Consider the following 22,964-nt stretch of genomic DNA (forward strand, 5'->3'; position numbering starts at 1 on the left):
CAGTTAAACACATTTAAAACACAAAGAAGAAGCTAATCATCACTCAAATTGTAAGTGGAGCCAAATTGTGTTGAGCATGAGTCTTCACGTTTTCCTTTACCCTTGCCCTTTACCAACCCCTTCGGCTTTGCCTTTGTTTTTGAGTTACACTTGGACTTTTGTTTACCTTCAGAAAGATCATAATGTGCGGTGCAAGTTGATCTAGTATGTCCATATTCCAAGCAACGACTGCATTTTCTTTTAGATTTAAAATTGTCTTTGTCCTCTCCTTAGGACGGTATACGAGCAGTACTCTTCGGTCTACCCGATTGTCGCTTTGTAACCAATGGCGGTAGGACGGTTTGTAGGTGTCCTGGATCTATCCATTCAGAAATATGATCTAGCGGGTTAATATCTTCCATGTATGCCGACTTGTACGTTTCAGTGTGGAAATACTTCTGAACGTGTGTAGTAACGTTACGTAGGACAAAATACCTTGCTACTGCCATTACATGTCCACAGGGTATACCGGAAAACTGCCATTGTTTACATGTGCAAGTTTTATCTTGTAGATTGACTTTACCGCCTTTTTTCATATCCAATACCTCAAACTTAACTTGTGATATCGGTTTGACAGTCCAACTAATAGACTTAGGATTTCTTTTACCAAGCTTACACTCTGCATATGGTGTGACAGGGGTTGTTAAACCATCAGCAGTGTTTCGGTGTTCCCAAAACCATTGTTGAACTGAAGCTCTAAAGAATTTAAGAAGCATTGTAATCGGGAGTTTCCTCGCATGAACTGACAGTGCGTTCATTGACTCTGCACTATTAGAAGTTAGGTAAGCATACCGAACACGATCTGCATGATGTCTAGACCATCTGTTGAACTCAACAGTAGTGAGTGTACGTGCACTGTCTGGGATATGTCGTGCTAGTATACCATAGTGGTGATCAAAATCAGATTTTCTATACGCTTTGTACATTTTCCAGTAGTGCCACTCGTAACTTTTAACCCTTTTAGACACACTTTTGAGGTTTCCCAAAAAATGTCTAGCACATAGTGCATGAAATACTTCTGGAAATACGTTTGATATGCCAGCAGCTATTGCAGGTGCCCTGTCAGATATAATGGTAAGATTAACAATACAACACCCCGAAGACTGTAGAGAGTCTCTTAGATTACCAAAAAACCATGTCCAATGATTGGTGGTCTCTCCTGCTCTAATACCGTAGGCTAATGGAAGGATTCCATTGTTAGCATCCATAGCGACAGCAATCAAGTTAGTCCCCAAGTAACGACTTTTTAAATGAGCCCCATCGACTATGATTACTGGTCGTGCATAGTTAACAAACGAACGTGTCTGCATATTAAAGTATTGAAACATTATTTTTAAATACGAGTTAAATTAATAAGTAAATAAAGAAAGCATTAAACATACCGCTGCACCAATGGACATGTAACTCATAACAAATCTGCCTTTGTTGTCCGTTCAAATGTTGGTTACACTACCTGGATTAGACAATCTAAGATTATATAGATAATTAGGTAGTATTTGAAAGGAATCTTCAAGACTACCCCTCAACATCTCAATTACGTAACATTTGGCTTTCCATGCTTGGTGGTATGATAGACTTATTTTAAATCGTGCTGACATATCAGTCCTTATATCATTCGGCCGATAGACACGACCTTCTTGTTTCATCACCTCTTTCGGTATATTACCTAGGACCTTCTTGGTGGCATGCTTATTGTTCGGAAGAATTTGGGTATTTGAGCACGTGTGTAGATCATTCAACTTCCATACTTGAAAGTTGTTGTTATCTTGTATACACCTAGCAGTAATTTGCCATGAACAATTTGGTGATATGCATGTAGCTGTATACCTTGACTTGTCTGAGTACTTTGGTTTTTTCTGGAACCCTTCAGTAACACACTTTGTACGTAATTGCATAAGAAAATCTTCCTTGTTTTCGAAAGTCTGATTCAATTTAACTAGATCTGAGGTTTCATATATTGTCATTGATCTAGGTTTCATTTCGGGTTGGGTGTTCGACAGTAACGGTGGCATGTTCCAAATATATCATCTGGTTGGGGATTATACTTAATTGGCTGGTCATAAGTTTGTGTTTGGTCGACGTATTCATCTTCGTATTCATCATCACTATCAGGAACATCAGCCTCTGCACTATCTTTAGTGTCTCACGTGTAACACGGATGCCAGCCTCAACCCGATCACTCATCTCCTTAATCTCCTTGGCATGTTTGTTTTCCTTTAATCTCCTTGGCATGTTTGTTTTCCTGGTCATCTAATCTCTTTGTCAAATTCTTAATCATATCCGTCAACTCCTTCTTCGTCTCATCATCAAATTTCTTCGGATCATCAACTTTCTTCACCGGTACTTTAGCATCGGGGTTCTTGAAATAGTTTACACTAGCAACCCACCACTCACACTTAACCTCTGTCTTGGTGGGCCTCAAACGATTGAGAGGTCGTTCTTCGTCCGGGATATCATCCTGTCATACACATATTCATACACATATTCATACACATATTCATATACATATACATATACATATACATATACATATACATATACATATACATATACATACACATATACATGTACATATACATATACATATACAGTTACAGTTACATATACATATACAGATACATATATAGTTACATATACAAATACAGATACATATACATATATATATACAGTTACATATACACATACATATACAGTTACATATAAACATAACACATACATAAATATTTTGGTATAATTATACTCACCGGGAGTTGCATCAACTCAACGTACTCATTCCAGCCCATGACTTTCTTCTTCCATTTGCAGTGGATTCCACGAGGTATGCCTTCACTTTCCGGCTTGAAAGCATATGCTTCTATTCGGTGTTTGTATGTCTCCCATATCCACATCTACAAACAAAAACCAAATTTGGTTAAATATGAAACATGTTAATTGCTTAAAATTCATAAGTACGGATTACTACCTTAAACGCCCAAGTCAAGCCGCTCAAATGGTATGTCATTACCCCCTTCTGGGTTTTATCTGCTACCCTCTCTTTATAAGGTACTAACACGTGATGCAAACTATTGTAAAGTTTGGTCCATAAGAAAGAACCCCACGGATACTTGTTCATCAACTCAAAGTCCTCTAATAAAAGAAGCATGTCATCGTTTACGCTATCCCGCAACTGCTTCACAAGGAAGCATAAGTTAATTATCAACGCAATGGAGACTATGACCTTATCCTTGTCAGTTTCTTTCAACTCATCTTTAAAAAAGGCGTCGTGAAACTCCGAAATATGACGTTGACCACTATGTCGTTTAATAAAAACACGAGATGAAACCGAGTGGTCAAAATCCGACCTCTCTTGACCTATCCAATCTATAAAAGATGTAACTGGACCAAACCGCATCCCGGTAACCAAGCAAAACTCACGTCTACCACACCTAATGACATGGTCTCGGGTAACTCGAAACCATAGCTCTTCTGGCTCCTCACATATTTCGCGTCCGTTGATTACAAACTTTTTCGGACGGTCAGTCTGATTCATTAATAAGCAATGTATGTATCCCGGATCATTTTCATCACACTTTATATCTAACCAATGACCGAAACACGTCTCTCTGAAAATCTTTGTCTGAGCCGGAGTGAGTTTGTTCTTAATCTCCCTTATAAGAGACATCTTGCTTCGAATGGTGACTTTGGCCTCGAACCAAACCTGTAATCAGACAATGATAATGTCATTATACATAAATGTTAATATACATACACATACATACAGGTACATACAATTGAAAAGCAAATACACTATAGTCGACCTTCTTTTTGGTCGACTAAAGTTTTATTCAACTATAGGCGACCCAAAATGGGGTCGACTATAGTGTATGTTTCTGGAAGTCGACCCTTTGAATGGTCGAGTATGCAAGTGATCTTCTGACCTAAGGCATCCCCATAACCATATATTCAGATATATACACGTTAGCAAAAACAATGGGAGAATTGTATATCTATAGTTACATATACATATACATATACATATACATATACATATACATATACATATACATATACATATACATATACATATACATATACATATACATATACATTTACATATACATATACAATTATAGATACCTATCATATACTGACATGTACACACATACAAATATATCCATACATACATATATATAAATACAGGGACCCATACATAGATATACATATATACACATATATACACATGCAGATAAACTAACATATACATACAACAACGAAATAGGTTTTACCTCAATATCTGTCATCTTTGAAGGGAACTCTTGATTGAATCTAGGGACGAAATAGATACACTGACGATAGAATTAGGGTTTATCTACAAACTATTGAAGTGATCTCTTGATTGAATCTGCAATGAATGAGGGTTGATGAATCAGGTTTGAATCTGCAATGTTAGAGTTGAAATTTGAATTTTGTTATCCAAACTCGCTATTTCAGTGTCTTTTTGTATACTCGACCATCATTAAGGTCGCCCGTATTTTTTGAGGTCGAATATAATGGTCGACCGATAGCCAACAGAAGTCGACCTTGCCAGTTATTAAAGTTGGTCGACCACATTTAAATTTGGTGTGGTCGACCTGGTATAGAGGTGGTCGACTTAATGGTGTAAATAGACAATTTTTTTCTAAAAGTGTATTTTGGAATAAAACTTTTTAAAAAAGTGTATTTTGGGAATTTCCCATATGTAAATACTCCGTATATAACTTATATATAATCACATGGGCCCAATTTTAACGTATTTTAACATACTTTAACGTGGTCCACTTGGCTTTCTGCCCATGTAATCCTGTCCTCAAAAGTCCAAGTCAAAATATTACGATGTGGATAAACTTTTCCGTTGAAGATTGCTGCAAACAATGATATCACATGCTTAATTTATTCATAACTTTAGAGTAAATTTGTACGAATAGCCCTTGAAGTATGTCACCTCTAAAAAAATTAAATAGCACTAGATATATATCCTCATAATTAATAATTAATCTTTTAATAGTATAATTATATTCAGTTAAGTATTTATACATTTTAAAGGACATAGACATGTTCCAGAGAGCAATAATATTTTAATGGGAAACGTAGAAGCGATAAGATTCATATGGTGAATTTTATATCAAAATCGATAATGTTAAATAAGAAGAAATGAAATTTAATATCAAAACGACCTTTCCAATGTTAACATTCCTTGATTATTATAATTTTTTTTGAGTTATAATACTAATTGATGAATGAATATTACATCCAAAATCCGATTCTGGAAACTGAAGTTTTGAGCTACCATTCATCTTGTGAAGTTCACATTAATCCGGTGAATATTATATCAAAACCAATACAAATGTTCAAATGTCAACCAAAATAAGTGTTTTTAATGTTAACATTCTTTGAATTTTTTATTTGGATTAAAACACTAATTGGTTTATATTATATCCGAAATCGTAACAGTCACCAAAATGCATGTTAACTGTTTTGCGTTCTAATATACTCCTTTGTTTAGTACTATTAAATTTGTTAGGATGATGCACTTTTTCATGACAAAATTTTGGGTCTACTGTCGCCATTCAGCAATTCCACAATTCCTATTCCTATATAATGCTAATAGCCAACTGTTCAAGAGCAGCAACTATGACATCGTTATTTTATTTTATTTTTGTTATTTTTAAGAAGTGGGAATTTTTTGTGTGCTTAAATGTCCTATTAACTAAATGACAAGCTGCTCGACATAAAAATTATTATATGAAGTGATGTGATTTGTTTTTCAAAATAGTAATATATTTAAAAGTTTTACGGAAATAGTTTTTCAAAAAAAAAATTTATAAACATCGGTAAACCGGTAATTCACTTGCCGGTTTGATGTTTTTAAAGCCAAACCGATTTTTCATTAGCCTGTTTGAGATTTTCTGACGTCACCGTCACAAGAATTTAGGGTTTCGGGCGTGGACCCATATTTTTAACCAAACCGGCATTTGAAACGCCGGTTTGTAATTTTATATTTTTTTTCTTATTAATGTTATGTTTGTGTTATTTTATTATGATTTTTATATAATTCTTTTCATCAAATAATTATTTATTAGTTTATAAACAGTTAGATTATTTTTTGTTTTTCATATTATGTTATGGTTTTATTATTTAATTATAATAATTTGTAGTTTGTAAAACGAGTTTTCAATTAATAAATTATTCATTATAATAAAATATAATAAAAGTACATTCATTAAAATGAAAGAGTTTTTATTAAAACAACCATTAAAACACCCATTCCATAAACCCCGATCTGATCGTCTTGGTTTAACTTTTTCCGATCTATCAGGATCATCAGGATCTTGAACAGCACCCATAAATACCTTGTACGCTCGGTGAGTTCCTTGAGATTGCAAAAATAATAGGGATTCGTCTAGCGAAGTTGCTCGAGGTTGGGCGGGATCCATTGCAAATTCGTGGGTGTTAAAAAAATTCGTCTGTGTGTGTTGAAAGAATGGAGGATGGTGGAGTTATACAAACCGATGTACCATAGGTCGGCTTATATAAAGATTCAAACCGACATTTGAAAGGCCAGTTTGGACACGTGGCCAACTTTGATTCGCAGCAGTTATGTCATAGGTTAGGGAATAAATGAGGAGGCGGTTGGTGCGAAAATTGTTAGGGTCAAAGGGTCAAACCGGCAAATGAAATGCCGGTTTGAGTGTGAATTTTACAGGTGTCCAAACCGACAATTAAAATATCGATTTTCCTACTTTTATAATTATCCTGTTTGAAAAACCATTTCTATAAGTACTATAACAAAAAAACCATTTAAAAAAAAAAAATCAAGTGATGTTTGGGTATATGAGATCTCGGATTCTTTAAGTGCACATCGCGGTATTTCTAACTCTTCCGATCAAAGGCCGCTGCTTTCAACGAACAGTTTCGTAGTTACTTCCGTTTCGATGGATAATAATTGGGTTAGTTTTGGAGGGGAGATATTGTAACGACCCTGCTTTTTCGACTTGTTTTTGTGCTTTGTGCCTTCATGAAACTGCGTATATGTGTGTACTGAGCTAGTTTATGCTCTGGGATCTTATTTAATGATTAATTACTTTCATTAATATCTTGCAACGTGCTATTAATTGTGTGATCACTTAACTTGATCCCCGAAAGCTTTTACGATCGTTGGTGTCACTTGACGTTTGAAATGAGCTATGTATTTCGGTACACGTTTAACTTTGGTCATAATCGGAATATTATGACTACGAAACACTAATTGTTATTTTATAATAACAATTACTTGGGTTTTTGGATGCTTAATTACGCTTAGTAATTTACTAGAGCACACTAGTTAGTCTTGATGGACTTTCTACCTTGTTGGACTTTAGCCCACCATACACTAGCTAGTGGACTATTAAATTAGCCCAATTTTAATAAGTTAGTGACCCATATTAATGTAAGACAAATGCTCATTTATTAAAGGGAATATACTAGCATTTTTGTTAAGTATTATCCTTAATGTTGCATGGGATCCTAACATAAGCACCAACTTTAGACAACCATTAACCAAAAAGCAAAAGTTGTCCCCCACTTGTCCCCTCCCAAACCTACGGCCGTGAGGGACTTGCCTCACCCATTTCCACTATAAATACAAGCCTTAGCTCACCCATTTCACACTTGATTTCATTTGTAATTTACACACACTTACTCTCTAATTCTCTCTCTAGTTCTTCTCTCTCTAAAAAGTGTAAGTATTTGATTTTTCTTCTTCTTCTCCCTTCATCACCCACGACATCATCATCATCATGTATGGATCTAGCCTTTAGCTTTTGATCTTGTTATATCTTAAAGATTCAAACTTGGGTTTGAATCCTTCAAGATCATGAAAGATTCAAGCTTTCTAGCTTTGAATCTTCACTTATTTTGTAGAACTAAATCTTTTTAGCTTTAATCTTGTTATTTTGTTATAAAGATTGAAACTTGTGTTTGTAATCTTCATGTATCTTAAAGATCCAAGCTTTATGCTTCAAGATCTTCAAGAACACTAAAGATCCAAGCTTTTTAGCTTAGGGTTTCATTATTTTATTAAAGATCTTAGCTTTTTAGCTTATGGTCTCATTACTTTCATTATTTTGTTAAAGATCTTAGCTTTCTAGCTTATGGTCTCATTAATCTTGTAAAGATCCAAGCTTTCTAGCTTAGGGTTTTCTTAATACTTGAGATCTAAGTTATTATTGTAGATCTCAATTACTTGAAACATTTTTGTGTTTGTTGTGATGATAAAGATCAAGTCTTCATCATCACATATTGTTGAAAGCTTTGACGAGCCCAACACACCCACTATAGAGGATCTAGACTATACTAGACTCACTACACTAACACTTTGACATTGATTAGCCTTTAATTTTATGAATTCTTAGTGCACAATAGTACTTAGGCGACAGTGTCGACCATATATCATTTAGGCGGTATAACCGACCATGTATCACTTAGGCGGCAGAGCCGACCATATAATAAGAACAACACAAGTGCACTAAGAACTTAAACACGAAATAAGGCTTAACCGGGAAACTTATCAAAGAACACTTTTATTAATACAATTACAATATTACTTACAATACTATCTTTTTCTTCTATACTCACTCACACTTTTCTTACTCTTCACTTCTTCACACCTTCTACTTCTAACTCTTGTTCACTTCTTACTTCTTCTCTACTTCACACTTCACTTACTCACACCTTACACAAATGAACTACTCATCACCCATATTTATACTACCCCATGGAAACTTCTACACACTAGATTTTTCCATGGATAAATATCTAGATATTTTTACCACATAAAAATATCTAGATTTTTACATTTTAACATCTAGATTTTTCCTCATATATATATTAATATCTAGATATTTCTTTTACATTTTAATATCTAGATATTTACATACATTACTAATTCCATATTATCTAAATTTGCATTGCATTTTAACACTCCCCCTCAATGCAAATTTTCTTCCAACGATGTCTTGCAGACCATTCCAAGTGCTTCTCTGAATTTTATAAACTTCGGTTTACTTAGGCTCTTGGTGAATATATCTGCAACCTGTTCATCTGTCTTTGTTGGAATCATCTTGATTTTCCCTTCAAGGACCTTCTCGCGAACATAATGATAGTGCACTTCTATATGTTTTGTTTTTGCATGAAAGACTGGATTCTCTGCTAATCGAATAGCTGATAGATTATCACAGAAAAGTTTTACTTGATAATCTGTTGATTGATGAAGATCTTCCATTAGTTGCTTCAACCAAGTAATTTCTTGTGTTGCTGATGATGCCGATCGATATTCTGCTTCAGTGCTTGATAAGGATACAGTTGGTTGTCTCTTACTGCACCATGATATTACTCCCGATCCAAGACTAAACATGTATCCAGTTGTTGACCGTCGTGTATCATAGTCTCCAGCATAATCAGCGTCACAATATCCAGTCACCCGACATTCTTTTGTTCTCTTATATAAAATGCCAAAGTTAATAATACCTTTAACATACCTTAAGATGCGTCGTACAACATCAAGGTGAGGCTTCTTCGGATTGCTCATGTATCGACTAACCACTCCAACTGCATAAGATATATCTGGCCTGATTAGTGTGAGATAAATAAGACTTCCGACCATCTTTCGATACATGGTAACATCTTGAAGACTTTTTCCTTCATCTGCTCGTAGTTTTGTATTCGGATCCATCGGAGTTGAGATTGGTTTGCAATTAAGCATTCCGTACTTTTGTAAAAGATCTCGCGCATATTTCTGTTGTCCCAGAAATAATCCTTCTCTTTTCTGCTCTATTTCGAGTCCAAGAAAATGTTTGAGTTCTCCAAGCTCCTTCATATGAAATCTGATAGACAGATTCTCTCTTGTTCTTTGGATCTCCTCATAGTGATCTCCCATGATGATTAAGTCATCCACATATACTAGCACTATGGCTAGTTTTTCTTGATCTTGTTTCACAAATAAACTAGAATCTGAAGGAGCAACTGTGAAACCACTTTGTACCAAGAACTCACCAATTTTCCCGTACTAAGCTCTTGGAGCCTGCTTCAAGCCGTATAGTGCTTTCTTTAATTTGCAGACATGGTCAGGATGGAACTTGTTCTCAAAGCCTCTTGGTTGCTCCATATAAATGTATTTGTCGAGTTCTCCATGTAAGAAAGCGTTCTTGACATCCATCTGCCACAGCTTCCAAGATTTGCTAGCGGCTAAAGCTAGTAGAGCTCGAATTGTTGTGATCTTCGCCAATAGACTAAACGTTTCTTCATAATCCAGCCTATATTGTTGAGAAAAACCTCTAGCAACAAGTCGAGCTTTATACCTTTCAATGGAGCCATCTGATCGAGTCTTCACCTTGTAAACCCATTTACAAGATATTGGTTTTACATCTTTTGGCTTTGGAACTAAACTCCATGTCTGGTTTTCTTTTAGTGCATTAATTTCTTCTTCCATCGCTTTCTGCCATTCTCGACTTTGCGCTGCTTCTTCATAAGTAGAAGGCTCAATAGGTATTGATTCATCTACATGAGCAGCATTGGCATACCTTGGATTAGGTTGTCTCGGCCTTGTTGATCTCCTTAATTCTTGTGCATGCTCCTCGGCTTTCATTTGGCTTGGACGAACCTCCTCGGATATAGATTGATGTACACCAGCTTTCCACGGACTCTTTTCCTTAGAGTACGACCCTTCTCCTTCTTTTATTGGATCCAATACCTGCTCTTTAGGCTCTTCTTTTTCTTCTGGACCTTCTTCTAATCCATGAGATTCTGGAAGCTCTATCTTTTGAGGTTACCACCATGAAGACGCTTCATCAAATACCACATTTCTTGAAGTATGGCACTTTCTGGTATTTGGATCACAACATCTCCATCATTTTCTTGATTCATCATAACCGACAAAAATGCACCGAATTGCCTTCTTCTCAAATTTGCTTCGTAGATGATCTGGCACGAAGACGTAGTATACACATCCAAAAACTTTGAGATGGTTGACGGTTGGCTTGATCTTCCATAATCTTTCATATGGTGAAATATATCCCAACTTTGTTTGTGGGAGTCTGTTAATCATGTACGATGCCGTCCTCATACATTCGGCCCAAAATCTGCCTGGTACATTCTTACCATGAAGCATACTTCGACAAGTTTCGGCAAGGTGACGATTCTTGCTTTTTGCCACTCCATTCTATTGTGGAGTATTGGGGCAAGTCAATTGCCTTCTGATCTTGTACTTCTCAAGATAGATATTGAACTCGGTTGATAAATATTCTCCTCCATTATATGTGCGTAAGCACATAATCTTATTATTGAGTTCACTTTCTATCTTCTTCTTGAACTCTTTAAACTTCTGAAAAGTCTCCGACTTTTCCTTCATGAAGTAAACCCACACATACCTTGAGAAGTCATCAATAAATGTCACCATATAGTTCATTTCTCCAAGTGATGTTTGTTTCACTGGGCCAAAGACGTCTGAGTGTATGAGCTCTAGTGGTGTCTTGGACTGATGTTGTGACTCCTTGAATGACAATTGGTGAGCTTTTCCAAATTGACATCCAGCACATATTGTATTTGTTTGGATATCAATTTGAGGAAGCCCATTTACTATGTGTTTCACCATCATCTCCTTTAACTTGTTGTAGCCCACATGCCCAAGACGTTCATACCAAAGATCAGCCGTCTCATTCTTTCGAGTCTTATCCACATATGCTGTTTCAACAGATAGTACATAGACCGATCTATTCTTCTTCCTTGCAAAATTGGATTGCCAACCACCTTCACTCTCTTGAATACGGACACATCTTCTGGTCCAAAGAGCACATACTTCCCTTCTGCTGTCAATAGTGGTACTGACAGTAAATTCTTCTTTAGGCCAGGGACAAGATACACCTTCTCGAGTTGGAGCTTATGAGAGCCGCCTTCATTTGGAATTATCGTCTTTCCAATCTGAGAAATAGACAACCTTGAATTGTCGGCAGTTAACATGACTCTCTTTCCTTTGTAATCATCCATTTCTTGCAGCTTCGTCTCATCATTGGTCATATGATTTGAGCACCCAGAATCGATGATCCAATCATCATTGTAGTTTATTTTTGACTTTAAAGTTGTTGTAAGAGCTTGATCATCTATGTCAGCTTCAACAGAGAGTCCAGCTTCTGCATCCCATGTTTCCTCCTTAATGGTTGCTTCGAATGTGACCTCTTTCTTCTCATCTCTTGCGGCGGCCACATTTCCTTCGAACGTTCGCCTTCTAGGGAATCTACAATCTCGAGTAAAATGACCCTTTTTGCCACAATTGAAGCATTCACCATTCTTTCTCTTATCATTTTCCCCGTATTGTTGGCGGTGATCTCTTCTTCCTTGTTGAGCTCCCCCTGAAGCGTTGCCTTTTGATTTTGGGTGACCCTTCCACCCATATGTCTTACTTTCTTTCATCGCCTCTTGTCTTCGAGATGTTGCTTTCTTCTTATTGGTGAAGAGTGCATCTTCTCTGTCTTTTATGGTTACTTTATTCATCTGCTTGGCTAATGCTTCTTGATTAGCCAATAAATTCTCCAATTCTATTAATGATGGTTGAGTAGGCCATCCTCTCACAGCGACTATAAATCCATTATACTCGGACCTTAAGCCATGGATGATAATTCTCTTCATCCTTGCATCACTCACTTTCTCTTCAGGAGCAAGTTGAGATATCTCACGGCAAATAGATTTCACCTTGGTGAAATACTGAGAAATAGACAGACTTCCTTGTGAGATACCCGCGAGCTCATTTTCCAAGAGCTGGACGCGTGCTTCATTCTTCTTTGAAAATAATTTTTCAAAAGTTTCCCAAGCTGCCTTTGGTGTTTTCTCGTCACGTATGTGCTCCAATAGATCCTCCTCGATTGTAGTCTTCAGTATAAATAAAGCCTTTCCAGCCTTGATGTTCCATTTTCTCAAGGCTTCAGCATTTTCTTTTGGTGGAGGCGTTGTGTCACTGCCAGCAACTATTTCCCACAAATACTGTCCTTGTAGGTAGGATTCTATACAAGTCCGCCAATAACCATAGTTGTGGTTATTGAGACTCTTGATACCACTGCTCGTACTTGCAAGATCTACCATTATGACGTCCAACGTCCAATAAGCTTGGTCCCTGATCGATGTGCTTTCACAGTTCCTAACTGTGCTCCGACAGAATCTCCCTTAGGGCCTTGGTGTTAACAAGACGATGTAAACGTCCAACGTTTACCGATGAGTACCTCCACTAGCAATGGTCCCGAATGACCCGCTCTGATACCAATTGTTGAAAGCTTTGACGAGCCCAACACACCCACTATAGAGGATCTAGACTATACTAGACTCATTACACTAACACTTTGACGTTGATTAGCCTTTAATTTTATGAATTCTTAGTGCACAATAATACTTAGGCGACAGTGTCGACCATATATCATTTAGGCGGTATAACTGACCATGTATCACTTAGGCGGTAGAGCCGACCATATAATAAGAACAACACAAGTGCACTAAGAACTTAAACACGAACTAAGGCTTAACTTGGAAACTTATCAAAGAACACTTTTATTAATACAATTACAATATTACTTACAATACTATCTGTTTCTTCTATACTTACTCACACTTTTCTTACTCTTCACTTCTTCACACCTTCTACTTCTAACTCTTCTTCACTTCTTACTGCTTCTCTACTTCACACTTCACTTACTCACACCTTACACAAATGAACTACTCATCACCCATATTTATACTACCCCATGGAAACTTCTACACACTAGATTTTTCCATGGATAAATATCTAGATATTTTTACCACATAAAAATATCTAGATTTTTACATTTTAACATCTAGATTTTTCCTCATATATATATTAATATCTAGATATTTCTTTTACATTTTAATATCTAGATATTTACATACATTACTAATTCCATATTATCTAAATTTGCATTGCATTTTAACACATATGATATAGATGCATGAACTTGTGTAAAATGGACAAAGGTTGAAGCTTTATTGGATTCATGCAATAAAGAGGCAACCTTGATGTTCAAAACTTGTAGAATGATGGATTTTACTTTTAGTTGTGTGTTTATGGTTGAACCTTGATCAAAGTGATGCTAAAATATCAAAGAGTTGTACACTTGAAGCTTACAAGCATCAAGGATGAGAACCGTGATGAGCATCAAGCACCAGGAACCTCACCGGAGCACTTGTTTGCTGTTTTTTAGGGTCTGATCAGACTCCTGGGCTTCTTTAAAATTGATTTTCAGATAGTTCGTTTTGAGTAGATGACCTTTCATTTAGGCCTCGACTTAATCCGATATACGGTTTAGGATTTATGACCTTCCGAAAGTCACTACGCCCTTGTAACGTTGTGCTGAAATTTCTGACATACTCGCACTTAAACCGTCGCCAAGGTCAAACGAAGACGAGTCAGGTTTTGAAAATTGGTCAGAAGTTAGAGGACTCAATGGAGCCATAGCCACTGACTACGTGTCTTTTCGATTTGTATAGAGGTCGTAATAGCTGTCCGAAGTCAGCCTTTTGTTTCGATCTCTATTCTTGTTAAACTTACCTTAGTGTTGATGAATGATGATGATAATGATGATGTCGATGATGACACTTAAACTTAATTTATTCACTTTTAACCATTTGGGTTGACGACCTAGTGACCTTTGACTTAGGTTGACGACCTTTCAGACCGACTTACTACCTGCATACGTTTCGTATCGACTTTTACTGCTTATTCACTGTGAGTTATAGCTTCCCTTTTTACTTATACTATTTTTGGGAATGAGAATACATGCGCTTTTTATGTTTTACTTACTTAACACGAGTACATAAACTTTACATATGTGTGGGTTATATAACGGCATAAAGATTCCCCTTAGCACAGTATCGTTTAATCATTGGTTTTGAACCGGTGAATGCGAATATTAGATATGGATCCATAGGGTTTGACATCCCCACTCGGGCTAGTCGCGCTAGCATTTAACGGGTGTTTGATACTTCGAGGACATACGCACTCGCCAAGTGTACTTTTAGGGGTATTACTATTACGTTAAGTTAGTTACCGGGTGCCCACGGATAAGCATATACTGTTCATACTGTTTTGAAACACTGATTTAAATTGCTGGTTGAAGCACAAAAATCTCGTGGTCTACATTACATTACTGATTACAAACAAACTATAGCTCACCAATATTCGTGTTGACTTTTAAGCGTGTATTTCTCAGGTGCTTAGACGATGTTGCTTTCGCTGTTATACTTGCTGTCTTGGTGTTATAGACTTGCTGTTATGGACCTGCTGTGTTAGTTTTCCGATGCATTACTTAGAGATGTCTCAACCATGAAACTTTTATCTTGCATTCATAACTTATGTTATTTTCAAATAATGGCTTTGTAACGACCTGTGGGTCACATACTTATGTTAACGCTTCTAGTAAGCATGTTATCTTTTGTAAACGCTATCTTTTTATGAATGCAAAGCTGGTTTTCAAACAGCATGTAGTGTTTGACCGTGTAAAGATCCTGTTGTTGACGAATCGTACACGATGGTTTTGTACGGGGCGTCACAGATATCGAAGAAGCAAACCAAGACACGTTATTCTGATGAATTTAATGATGTTAATGATAGGCTAAAGATGTCTAGTGGTGAGGTTCAGGTGTGGAAGCATCTAATCAAGTCAGAATTACTGCTTACGATGCTAAAAGTGTTAAAAATTTGGTTACAATTGTTGATCCTCTGGTTGATGCTACTGTTTTTGATGATTGCTCATAAATCACGTTGGAAACTGCTTCTGATCGATCTATTTTGATGAATGAAATCATCGATTTTGTTATGGAATTCAGCGGTTCACTGTCGATTAAAAGACCCGATATAGATCATGGAATTGGCGTTAGTTTTGGATCGGGCTTGGCTTGAGATGGGCCCAGTATATAAAGGTTGGTTCAGTTGATGCGGAATCTAAGTTTGGTTCGAGGCCCAATTTGGTCTTTTGTAATAAGTCACAGATCGTGGGAAATAGGAATCCCATTGTATTTGTCTCCAATGATGGGCCTCTTTGTAATAAGTTTAAATTTGGTTTGTTTGCAGTTGACGATGTCAATTTGGTGGAACTAGATTCGACATTTGACAAAAGATTTAATTTTGGGGAGATTACGAAAAAATGTCCAAAGGCAAGTCGAAGACAAGTGAACATTATAAGGATTTAGTGGATTGTGTCAATTGACGATTCTTTTGATGCGTCGAAGTTGAACGACGACAACATTATGTTTGCGGTTAGATTGGATTGTTTTAAGAAGGAGAAAAAAATAAAGAAGAATTATTGACAAAAACAAAGCTTAAATCGAAGTCTGAAAGACCAAAACCGATTTTGATTGGTCGAAGTGGAAGATGGTAATGTGATTGTGAGGTTTCCTCGTGTGACATTTTTGTAAAGCTTAATATGTTTTGAATAAGGATATTTCAAGATGTATACTTAACGAGGTTAACCCGAGGTAAAGAAAGAATGCGATCAAGACTTCCACATCGGGTACTTATTAACATAAAGATAACATCGCCGACTTGGATTATGGGGACACAATTCAAAACTTGTTTATGGACCCTCAAGTTAGAAGAGAATGTGGCTCATCGGCAATTGGGAGAGGAAATATATTCGTGGAGGCTTTCGCGATATTCGACGTTATGATGACACGGTTGGTCGGGTAGAGTGCACCGAGTGATGCATCCGCTAACGTGTTATCTTACAAGATTGAGAACCGATCCGAAAAAATCCTTTAAAAGAAACGGTCAATGGAAAATTGTAAAGGGCGGGTCCTCGAGGTTGATTGTTACGGTCCGTCTTGTTTTTCTTCGGTTGCTTTTGTTCGTTGTATTTCGTCTATTATTTTGTTTTTGTTTGATTAATATGCTTGTATTTTTTGTTCGGGATACTAGGGTGGATCGCTTAAAGATAGGTTTTTGTTTAGTTGGATGCTTTCTAGGCGTGAGTCTTCCCGTTTTCGCCTACTCCTTTTGTATTTTTCACTAAGAGCGTTTTCTTTTGAAAAATGACCTCGTTTCTATATAAGTAATCGTCTTTTTTTCACAAAAGAAATAATAATAAATAAATAATATTATATGAAAACCTTCTTAACGAAAGTAACCTTAATGATCATTCTTTTTATTTAAATGAAATTTATTTAAACAATTTTTTATATTTAGTAGGCTATATATGAATTCGTTTTTCTTAATTTTTCAAAGATAAACAATTTGTACCAATTGTCGATTTGCAAATTGTAATTATAAAGTGAAATCATTTTCCATAGTGTTGCACGGTTCATCTCTTATGAAGTTATATTTAATTACCTAGACAAATGGCCGTCTCATTAATTTATATGTCAATGTTCGATATATAAAAATGATCCAGTATACACGTTAAAGTTTTAATAGGTATAAAAATATAATACGTATGATCCACTATACACGTTAAAGTTTTAATACGTATAAAAAAGATAATAGTACTACAAAGTTATCATTATAAATAATAAACAAGTTGTCACTGTTTTTGAGATCTCATAATCAAATTAATTTTGACTTCAAGTAATTTGTGTAAACAAAATAGTGTATGTTTTTATTATCATACTTGGGTTGATAACAAAAAAATATATATACATAAAGGTTTCAAAAATCTTAGGCCCTTTAAAAATTTCGATTTATGTTTGATGATCTTACTTGCACACCCTGAAAGATTCCGCGGTTAAAATTATGTGATAAAATGATAACCTTATTGTTGGTCCCTTATATAACAACATGAGTATTGTAGAGGGAGAAGGAGTGAATACAATTCTTTTCGTTTAAACTAATAATCAAACAGTTAAGTGTATTTAAACAGATAATTAAATAAGAGTCTTGAGTAATTTTTAATGTTATTCATTTATTGATATGGATATCAAAGAATCACAACTATTCAATGGCGGAATAAATAGTCGGTTGATACAGATTACGCCTAAGTTTAGCTAAAGAGGATATCTTAAGCTTTTACAAGTTTAGACTCTATTTAATAAACTCACACCACTAAATATTACAATAGTGGAATCAACTATTTATAGAAGTCCTATTAACCAGGTAATAGATCTATTGTCCATAGGTACATTGGATGTCTGTATTTGTGTGAACAACATCATCAGAGAGCGTACTCTCTTTCTTTCCTGTTTGGTAGCTATTTGCAGGAACACCCCAAATTGGTTTGGTCATACTATTCGAATTAACAAATAGAATATTGAGTTCCCTAGGCGTTGACAAAGTAATAACCCATGTCTGCACATGTGTTAAACTTCTGCATTCCCACGTGGTCTTGTAAGGTCACTTGTCTTCCGCCGACGCGTGTCCTTTTCTGTTCAACTTTGTCTTCGACTTCTGTTGAATGGTACAATTGATGTAGACCACACAGAAAACTCTTATGCTTGTAATGGAGCATAATTGTCTAAGTGTTGTATGCTGCTACCAGCTATGTTGGTTCTTCTACTGGTTCACATGATCTTCTTAATTTGCTGGGCACACATCCTGTGCTGATTGAGAAATACTGTCTACCATGTGCTGGTAGACTAGAAGCATACTGAGACACTTGACACAGCACTAAATGTTGTCTAAACATAAATAAACCTATGCTGGTCGCACATAACATTTTAGTGTACATAATGATGTGTTGTCATAATTATATCCTTAAACATTTTTGGGACTTAACAATCTCCCCCTATTTTATGATGACAAAACCTATGACCTGAAAAGAAAACACTAAGGCACAATACTAAAGGGCTTAAAGAAATTAGTAGTGATTTTGTCTCTTTTAGGTTTATTTTTGAGATCTTTTGTTGAGTTATCTATATCTTATAATTTGATATGATTTTGAATATTAAATCATTTCACATTCATCACTTAATAAATACAGTAATTACAGAATAGTACAATGAACATGAAAAATTACAAAAGATAATTTAAAGGTCAGAAGGCTATATATCTTTATATTTCTCCTTTTCTATTTCTTCTTCAAATAGCTCATCCTCTTTCACTTTCCATGCTTCACGGAACAGTACAGGCAGATCTTCAGGTTTGAATGGTTCAAAATTTTCAGGTATAATGATTGGATCTCTTCTGAATGGGTCACCAGTAGATTTCTTCTTCTTTTTTTCTTGGATTGTTCTTCATCAACATTCACTACTGGTGCATTGTCATACTTTAGCAACTTTCGTGAATAGATCTTGTAATTCAGGAATCAACAACTTCTTGATATTGCTTTCTCCTTTGCCAATGAAATACTGCAACATTTTCATCCATTCAGAGAAACCAAACAATCTCAGATCTCTAAAATCTATCTGTTCATGAACATTATTATCTCTGCTGATACTGAATGATCTCCTAGTTCCTCTGTGACACTTGATGATTTTACCAACATTTCCTCTACGTGTCATTACATCAGCATACATGCTTCTAAAATTTCTTTCATTTAATGCACTTGTAGGTGTAACCACTCTTGGGTCCACTTTAGATGCCTTCTCAGCAACTTCAATTTTGTCCAAAACCTTGTCCAGTGCCTTGGCAACAGCTTTTGATAATTTGAGAGATTTTTCAGCTTGAATTTTATCAGCAGCTAATCTTTCCTCCTGTTCCCTGAGCCTCAGCCTTTCAACATATTTGGCATCTTCCCTTGCTTGTTGTTCCAGCTGAACATCCAAGATATATTCTTTCATGGTAATGTTTAGGAAACATGTTGTGTGAATAAGCTGTCTTCCTTCATCAAACTGATCAGATTGCAGTACTGTTCAAGATCCATATTTAGTTGTACAACTTCATAGAATAATGCCTTCTCCCTATTAGTATGGAACCTTTATCCCTTGGCTTTCAGATAGTGAGCAACTTCAATGTTCAAGTCAAGAGTATCAATGTAAAATTGTTGATCAAGAGGATGATGCGGCATTCTGATTTATCGTCTGAGCCAGCTTTTCCAGCTTCTTCTCTGCTTAGCCATTCATTGACAGTAATTTGAAGCCTGTGAGCTTCCATTTCATCTAGATTCATTTTTTGAGGATCAGACATTCTTTGTACAACTGTTCATCTTCCCAAGTAGTGTGTTTGTCATTTTTCTTTAGGGAAGATGGAGGATATGAGTAAGGTAACTCTGCTATGTCAGAAGGACCCACTAGTTCATAAGGATGAAGCTCACCCAGTGTTCTATCAAAGGCAGCACGATAAGCTGATGGTAGAGGTGATAATATAAAAGTAGAATCACCATTACCCCAGAAATAAATTTAGCAGTAGCAGGCACCTCTTTAGCATTAGCACCCAGCTCAACCTCCTTTAATGGGTCTTCAACACTTCTTTCACCCAGCAACACACTTCTGGTTGGGTCTTCAATCACAGCACTCCTTGCTGTGTCTTCACCATCAGCTAATTGATTTACATCAACTGGTTCAACACTTGCCACAGTGCTTTCATCTCCTGCCTCAAATAAGAGCTCTTTTCTTAGGGGCTGGTTATCCCTAGGAGCAGATTTTACCCTTTGTTTATCAATAGGCATGGGTTCAGTAGATGGTTCTTGTGTTAGCACTGGTTCTGGTGTAAGCAACAGGGGAGTTGAAACATGCTGCTCCCCTAGTAGCAGACTGACTAGTCTCTACTGGCTTCTCTTCATTATCAGCAGAAGGTTGAGCAACCTCTACTAGTTCTGCTGGAGTTGTTGGCTGTTTAGGAATTGCTGGTTGAGCTGATTTGCTGGTTTTCATCCCAGCAACCATCAACTGTATGAATACAGCTGATTATTCCTCTCTGGATCTATCAGACCGTAGATACCCTTGAAGTTCTTCAGCAGTTGTATTTCTTATTCTCTCAGCTCTTTCAGCATACAACTTAGCCTTCTTTTTATCATATTTAACCATGAACTTAGCCTCTCTTCTTCGTTGATCTTTTTTGTGTTGATTAATGCTAAGTATCTGGTTGTGAATATCTAGTGCTTCATGATCGAGACTCAGGCGATAATCAATTTTCTTCTTCTTTTTCGCAGCATAAGCCTCAAACCTAGAATTGAAGGCATTATTGAGTTCATACTGTCTCTTCTAATGTCTCTCTAATTTTCTTTTCATTCCTTTCAATAAATTGAGAGACGACAAAAGATTCAGCTAACTCAGCAGCAATAACAGCATCACTGGGCTTACTGCCAGAACCAATATCATCAGCAGATGTGTCAGACTTACAGGGTTGAGATTCACCAGCACCCCTTACACCTACCTCAGTATGAGCATTGTTGGGCTTAGGACCAGTATTAATTTCCTTAACCATTTCCATTATCATCACCATCACCATATTTCCTTTGCTGCTTTAGAGCTTTTTCATGCTCATGCTCTCCCTCAAATTATTTTCTTTTCTTTGATTTCTTCTCCCCCTTTTTTTCATCAGCGAGGCTTGAAGTGGAGCTAGGGGAACAATTACCTCACAGTCACTATCAGAATCAGCTTGTGACCAGGCAAAGTTATTCCAATCAGCACCATCTGGAGAGAGGTGAGCTCTTAGATCAACACCATGATTCTTGAGACAGAGATTAACAGTACGAACCTCATTGTGAGCTACACCCATGGAAATTCGATAAACATTACTACGAACATCTAATTATAGTTCATCCATTCTGTGTAGAAACTTGGCTAGACGAAGATACTCTACCACAGGTACCATATTAGCCATCTGCCGTTGATAATCCTCAAGTCTGTCCTCAAGCACCCTATTCTCCTCATTAAGAACATGAACCCTTGACCTTTCTAGATCCAGTTCCTTTTGAAGTTTTGTAAGATGAGCAGTGTATTCTTCACGAGAAAGGATGCGTTGATTAAGTTCATCTTGTTGATCATGACGTCTTTGGATTTCCTCAACTTTAATGTCAGCGAAGGCATTCATCTGACACAGTTGTGCTTGTAAGATTAATACGCAAGATACAGCATATAACTATACGACTATATTCATTTGAGCCTTTGGGGTCACACACATATACACCTAAACGTCAATTAAAAATATATATATGTTGTATATATATGTAGTGACCCGAACTTTTCCATGATTATATATTAAATGAGAACTATATTTACATGATTAAATGTTTTCAACATAATAAGCAATCAAACTTGTTAAGACTTGATTAATTGAAATGAGTTTCATGTAGATAATTGACCATCCAGTTAGTCCGGCGATTCACGAACGTTAAAACTTGTAAAAATGACATGATGATATATATATGAATATATATGGATATATATGGATATATATATATATATATATATATATATATATATATATATATATATATATATATATATATATATATATATATATATATATATAATTAACATGATATTATGATAAGTAAGTATCTCACTAAGTATATTAACAATGAGTCATATACATAAAATGAGACTACTGAATTAAGAAACTTGAAACGATATATATATCGATTATCGTTATAACAACGTCTTAATTAAAATAAATACATATGTATTGTATTAAGATATTGATACACTATGTTTAACATGAAAAAATGATAATTGAATATATCATTAAGTGTATTAACAATGAACTACATATGTAAAATAAGACTACTAACTTAAGGATTTCGAAACGAGTTATATATGTAACGATTATCATTGTAAAGACGTTTTAATATATACATATCGTATTAAGATATGTTCATACACCATGTTATCATGATAATATGATAATTTAACATCTCATTAGATATAATAAATAATGGGTTAACTACATTAAATGAGATCGTTAACTTATAGGGTTCGAAACAACACATACATGTAACGACTAACTATGAGTTAACGACTTAATTAAAATGTATATATATATATATATATATATATATATATATATA

General features: G+C 35.8%; 1 protein-coding gene across 1 annotated transcript; it reads right to left on the reverse strand.

Moving 5' to 3' along the window:
* Positions 1-269: 269 nt before the first annotated feature.
* On the reverse strand, positions 270-1,176 carry LOC139889851 (uncharacterized). Its single transcript, XM_071872770.1, has 2 exons — positions 1,166-1,176; positions 270-1,098 (listed from the first exon to the last, which is right to left on the reverse strand). Exons 1-2 carry the CDS (start codon positions 1,174-1,176, stop codon positions 270-272), a joined length of 840 nt encoding a protein of 279 aa, XP_071728871.1.
* Positions 1,177-22,964: the final 21,788 nt, after the last annotated feature.

Source organism: Rutidosis leptorrhynchoides, chromosome 2 (assembly GCF_046630445.1).
Source record: "Rutidosis leptorrhynchoides isolate AG116_Rl617_1_P2 chromosome 2, CSIRO_AGI_Rlap_v1, whole genome shotgun sequence".
Taxonomy (NCBI): Eukaryota; Viridiplantae; Streptophyta; class Magnoliopsida; order Asterales; family Asteraceae; genus Rutidosis; species Rutidosis leptorrhynchoides.